Raw genomic sequence first — 5544 nt, 5'->3', positions numbered from 1 at the left:
AATACGGCTCGAATATGATACTTACTATATCTGTATCCGCTTGTCCTTCACGGATATGAATACGAATATAGATATGTCACTGCTAAAATTATATACGGATACAGACATACAAGCAGATATATGCGAATACTAAACAGATATGAGAGAACCAAATAATATAAAAAAAAATAGTTCATGTGATACAAGGAAGTTCATTAATATGTTCCTTATATCTGAAAAGTTAAGATTAAATCTCTTGATCAGCAAAATTAGTTTCAAATCTATTAATCTAAGAATCAAAACAATAATTCACATATTCCTTATACATATCCAAAATTTAGCAACTATATCTATATCTTAGCGGATATGGATGCAGATATATCCACGATCTCCACTCCTACCTCAAACCATTTAAATTGTTATCCTTTAATTTTTAGGTTATTTGAAATTATTTTCTTCCAATAAAGAGTAGAAGTAGGAATAAAGGAAAACTAATCAGTCAAATCATTGAAATTGTTATTAGGTATCCTAATTCTCATAGATCATCTCAAATTAATGTCTATAATTGCTAAACTTTATTTATGTAAGGAGTAGTTAAATATAAACTATAAGGTTGTGTTTTGTAAAAGAGCTTGACTTGAAAATGGCATGTTTTAACTAGACAATAAGAAATCAAACTCTATGTCAGAATGATAATGATGAAAATTCCGCATCCAATTTATCATTGATAGTACATTTTTCAAAATTTTAATGACTATTTTTTTCAGTCTTAAGTTAAAAATAAACCACCATATAATGTGCAATTAGAAACTTAGGTCATTTAAGATTAATGGGAAGTGTCCGATAAAAAATAAAAAATAAAAAGACCACAAATAAAGACATGCGAACAAAAGTAAGGGGGAACAAAATACGGAAAAGACACAAGTGATTGAAGGAACGAAAGAAGAAAATGTCCTACTTAAAAATCAACCACAAAATATAAACCAAATATAAAAAAATAGCTTTGTAAGCATAGACCAAAATGGTAAATTTTGCAAACTCACTCACAGATGTCCATCCAACACAAAGGCATAAAGTTTAAAGCCATGTTTCATGTCCTGCTACATAACACATCCTTTGTGTTATCTTACTGTACTAGAAAACTTGCAAGAGCATCATTATCAAGGTCATCATACACAAGCACGAGAAAATGTCTAAGCAAAAAATGTGGGGAAAAAATATGCACATGACAAATATCATTGGACTCCAGAAATCATGCAAACTAGACCTGAACTTTTTGTTGTTTGGACCTCAGACAGAAGAACAATGCAAACATATTGTGAGGAATTACTTGAGCTTCATTTGCTGCTGTCCTCCACTTCTCATCATAGCACAGAATTCCTCATAATTGATCCTTCCATCCTGCATCATGATACAAAAAACACAATTTAAATAAAATTTGCATCATGATACAAAAACACATATTTAAATAAAATTCAATTGCAATTTCAATAAAATTCAATCTCAACTCGAAATTATGCAAATTCGATTTTCACTTACATTATCTGAGTCAACTTCAGATATTATGTCCTTGATTGTGGCATCATCCCCCAATCCATGCTCCTTCATCGCCATTTCCAATTCGTCCCTGGTAATAAACCTGTGAAAGGAGAATTACAGCAGAAAATTCATTAATTATGAAGCCCCAAAATCTTGATTCAGGCAGCTTAATGAAAGAATTAGGCAGTTCTTTTAGTACATAACAAACCAAATAGTAACAAATAAAAAGTAAAATTTAAAACTATGCAATTCACCCGCTGTTATCCTTATCAAAGTATTGAAAGGCTTTGAATAAATGCTCATCTCTTTCCAATCTGTGCCTATGCATTGTAGCAGTAATAAACTCGATGTAATCAATAGAACCATTGCCATCAACATCAGCCTGAAAGAGATCAGAAACTTATGTTATTGCTGAAAGAGAGAGATAAAGGTAAAAAATACACGAGAGGAAGAAAAACGGGACAATTAAACTTACAGCCTCCATGAGTTGCTTTACTTCAGCCTCAGAGAGCTTGGAACCAAGCCGAGCCAAACCAGATTTAAGCTCTTCATATGTGATGGTACCACTCTTATCAGTGTCCATATTGGTAAACATCTGTTTGAGCCCTTTGATCTCTTCTTCAGAGAGATTCTCCGCAATAACCTAAAAAAAGAGGGTCAAGATTAGATTATTCCAAATGGAGGCAAAATGAATTTTGCAAAGTAAACCTTGAGAGCCATCTTCTTTAGTTTGTTCATTGCTCTGAATTGCTTCATCCTGGAAAGCACTGCGCTGTCAATAGGTTTATCAGATGCACCGCCTTCTTTAATCCATGGATGTTCTGTGAGAAATTGGCAAGAAAACCATATAAGGTGCCGAGAAAAATCATTCAACTTTTTAATCATATCTTCTTGAAAAAAAAAGTAAAGTTAGTTGCTGATAGACCCCCTATATTATTTCCCAGTTGCAAATAGACCCCTTCAGTGAACTTTTCCTTTACCTAAGAAAAGAGTTTTTTATTTTATTTTATTTTATTGGACAAATAAACCCCTGAGGGTAAAAGGGTCGGGGTCTGTACAGGCGTCTACCCGCAACAATGGAACTGCAGGGTGGTCTATCCACAATTGGAGAATAGAACATGGAGTCTGTCTGCCAATTAACCAAAAAAAGTATGCTTACCAAGGACCTGGGATGCAGTAATTCTTCCCTTTGGATCCTGGGTCAGCATCTTCCTGATAAGATCTTTAGCACTATCTGATATAGATGGCCATGGCGAACTTTCAAAGTCAATGTCACCTTGCAATATAGCATCAAATATTCCTTTCTCGGTTTCTGATAAGCAAAATAAATTTAAATAACACTTAGTACCTCTTTAACTAAAAAAACGGAATATTTGTAAAGATATATGGCTCCTATGGGCAAAGATCAGTTTGAATGTGTTAGTACCAGCCCAGAATGGAGGTACACCACTAAGAAGAATGTATATGATAACGCCAGCGCTCCATATATCTATTTCCTTTCCGTAGCTGCGTCTTAGAACTTCAGGAGCAACATAATAAGCACTTCCAACTATATCTCTGTACACTTTTCCTGGATTCAATTCCAATAAAACATAACCAGTTTTATTGTTATGATTATAAGACAGTAGTCAATTTGCAAAATAACTCAGAATCATTTTTCATGTGATTAAAGTATAAATATCAACTGCTATAAAGTGAAGTAATGGGCAAAGACTGAAAGGTGGCAAGAGAAGAATATATACTGACATGTAAATCTCAGAATGTCCTGGACAGAGGTAGATATACTAATTGATAAAACACGATATTGTTGCTAGCCAAAACCTCTGATGGCCAGTTTCCTGTACACTTGACTGATTATAGCATCCCATGGGTGGAGGTTTAAAGTACATATCAGCATACATAAAGTATATGAAACTTCAGTGTTTGTACTGTACTGTTGGCATGTGGCTGAGATCTAACAATATTAAGGAAATAAAACCATTACACATGAAGTATATCAGCAATCAGTGTTTGGTCTATAAAGATGACATGTGTTTGAGAGTTCATAATGTTAATGAAACAGAACCATCATTTGTGACAGCTTGGCCACCTGGTCTATAACAGTATAAATATGCCCTAGACCATCAATGGCATAATAATTGGAAAATGGCTTACAAAAATACCTATGCTTCAGGAATCACTTGTGCTTAAAACCACGTCGACTGACTATTTTAATTAATCTAAAATATTCTCCCTAGGAAATTAAGCAATCAGCAAGATGAAATATAAGAGCTCAATTGATAAGAATGATCTAATATATTTGATTGAAATAAATTATATTCAAGATCAAGCCGGAATTTGCCTCTAGAAAATGGATACATTAATTTTAAGCAATTAGGTGCTTATTCAGAGTTATCTTAAAGATCAGCCTAGAATATTCCTCTCTAAGAATGTGTACAAATGTCTGAACTTAGTTACTCCTCAAGATTGAAATTTAAAAAACCCAAAAGTCCAGACCAGTTGCCCTTTTTTTCTCTTTCTTTTACTTCTAATCGCTAGGTTCCATTTCATTCATACATGAACTTAAGGATTAGATAAAAGGTTGGTGTCTTAACATGAATACGACTTTATGAAATGTCTTCCACGAGGTTATAAGTAATGAGATCAATCAAAATTATTACACATATTATCAAATTGGCAATACATTTGAGAAGTGTCTCACAAGTGTCCAAGGAATGTCCTAAGTTGTCGTTTTCTTGACATGGGTATGGCTCCATGATAGAAATTTACATACTAATGTTATATAGCTTCCACAAGGTTATGAAAAATAAGAGGCTAAGAGCGATCAAATCTTTTGTGTTGTTGATTAGCACTAGTGCACCAGATTTTACTTTATATTATGTGAGAGATAATTCAAGATAGTATAGAACTAGATGCAAATATCAATAGATGAGAAGATTATACTATTGCCTATGTTTTTCTTAGAGATTCATTTTCTATATCCTCCACTAACTAATGCCTTAAGTGAAAGACAAAACCATTATTAACACTAAAACAGTTTGATAAACATGTAAAATCACATAATTCTCAATTCCACGTCCTATAAAGTTACAATTAAAAGCATCCCCCATAAGTGGAGCATAGCTAGAAGTAGATACATTCAAAGGCATAAATTTCCTTTCCATATTAAACTCAACAATCAACTTGCTACTATCGTATAATATTTCTGAAATGCATGTTATAGTAGGATTGTATAATTAAGAGTCTAAGAGATAACTTACCGTCCTCAATGAAAACCGAAAGCCCAAAATCTGTAGTTTTAAGCATCGCCGCCTCATCCTTTGTAGCAAGCAAGAAATTCTCCGGCTTAAGGTCCCGATGCATCACACCCATAAAATGACAAATATTCACCACATTAACAATTGCCCGACAAATTCCAGCAGCAGCTTTCTCGGTATAATGCCCCTTTGCAATTATCCTATCAAACAACTCTCCACCGGCACACAACTCCATCACAAGGTTCACCGATTGCTTGTCCTCATAAGCTCCTTTGAATTCCACAATATTAGCTTGCCCTGTCAAATGCTGCATAATCTGAATCTCTCTACGAATATCCTCTCTATCGTTTTTATTATGAAGCTTTCTTTTGGAAATGGACTTGCAAGCATAGGCTAAGCCAGTTGAATTCTCTGTGCAAAGGTATGTAACTCCAAATTGGCCACGGCCGAGTTCCTTGCCTAGAGTGTATAAAGATCGGACATCTGAGTAGGGTTTGCCAAGGATTGTGTCGGGTTGAAAAAGAGGTTGGGGTTTTGGAGTTGGCTTTGGTTGAGATTGTGGAGCATATCGAGAGCCGGTTTGAGCTTGGTTAGATTGCTGATAAGCTTGTTGTTGGGTTGGAGGTGGTGGTGGTGATGGCTTGCTTGATTCATAAGGCCGTGGCCTTTGGTTTGAGGAATAGCCGTTGTTGGGCTCTGGTCTTGGGTCCTTCTTGCTGAAACATAGCCCCATTTTTTATTTCTTCTGTTGAGAATTTTACTGGTGGTG

The 5544-nt window shown here is 34.7% G+C and overlaps 1 protein-coding gene across 1 annotated transcript; it reads right to left on the bottom strand.

Annotated features, from left to right (window-relative positions):
* On the bottom strand, window positions 994-5508 carry LOC109833550 (calcium-dependent protein kinase 2-like). Its single transcript, XM_020401269.1, has 8 exons — window positions 4779-5508; window positions 2945-3088; window positions 2678-2830; window positions 2227-2339; window positions 1994-2161; window positions 1773-1900; window positions 1519-1618; window positions 994-1380 (listed from the first exon to the last, which is right to left on the bottom strand). The coding sequence occupies exons 1-8, from the start codon at window positions 5506-5508 to the stop codon at window positions 1306-1308; spliced, it is 1611 nt and encodes a 536-aa protein (XP_020256858.1). The 3' UTR covers window positions 994-1305.

Source organism: Asparagus officinalis, chromosome 3 (genome assembly GCF_001876935.1).
Source record: "Asparagus officinalis chromosome 3, Aspof.V1, whole genome shotgun sequence".
Classification (NCBI taxonomy): Eukaryota; Viridiplantae; Streptophyta; class Magnoliopsida; order Asparagales; family Asparagaceae; genus Asparagus; species Asparagus officinalis.
Note: the sequence above shows the minus strand (reverse complement) of the source record. Positions and strands in the feature narration are given on the sequence as shown.

What these genes read in the sequence shown, in the direction of transcription:
- LOC109833550 (XM_020401269.1), bottom strand. Translation starts at nt 5,508, where the DNA reads ATGGGGCTATGTTTCAGCAAGAAGGACCCAAGACCAGAGCCCAACAAC. An exon ending in TTCGGTTTTCATTGAGGACG is followed by an intron (nt 3,089 to 4,778) that starts GTAAGTTATCTC and finishes AATTGAATCCAG; the next exon opens with GAAAAGTGTACAGAGATATA. An exon ending in CTGAAGTTGACTCAGATAAT is followed by an intron (nt 1,381 to 1,518) that starts GTAAGTGAAAAT and finishes ATCATGATGCAG; the next exon opens with GATGGAAGGATCAATTATGA.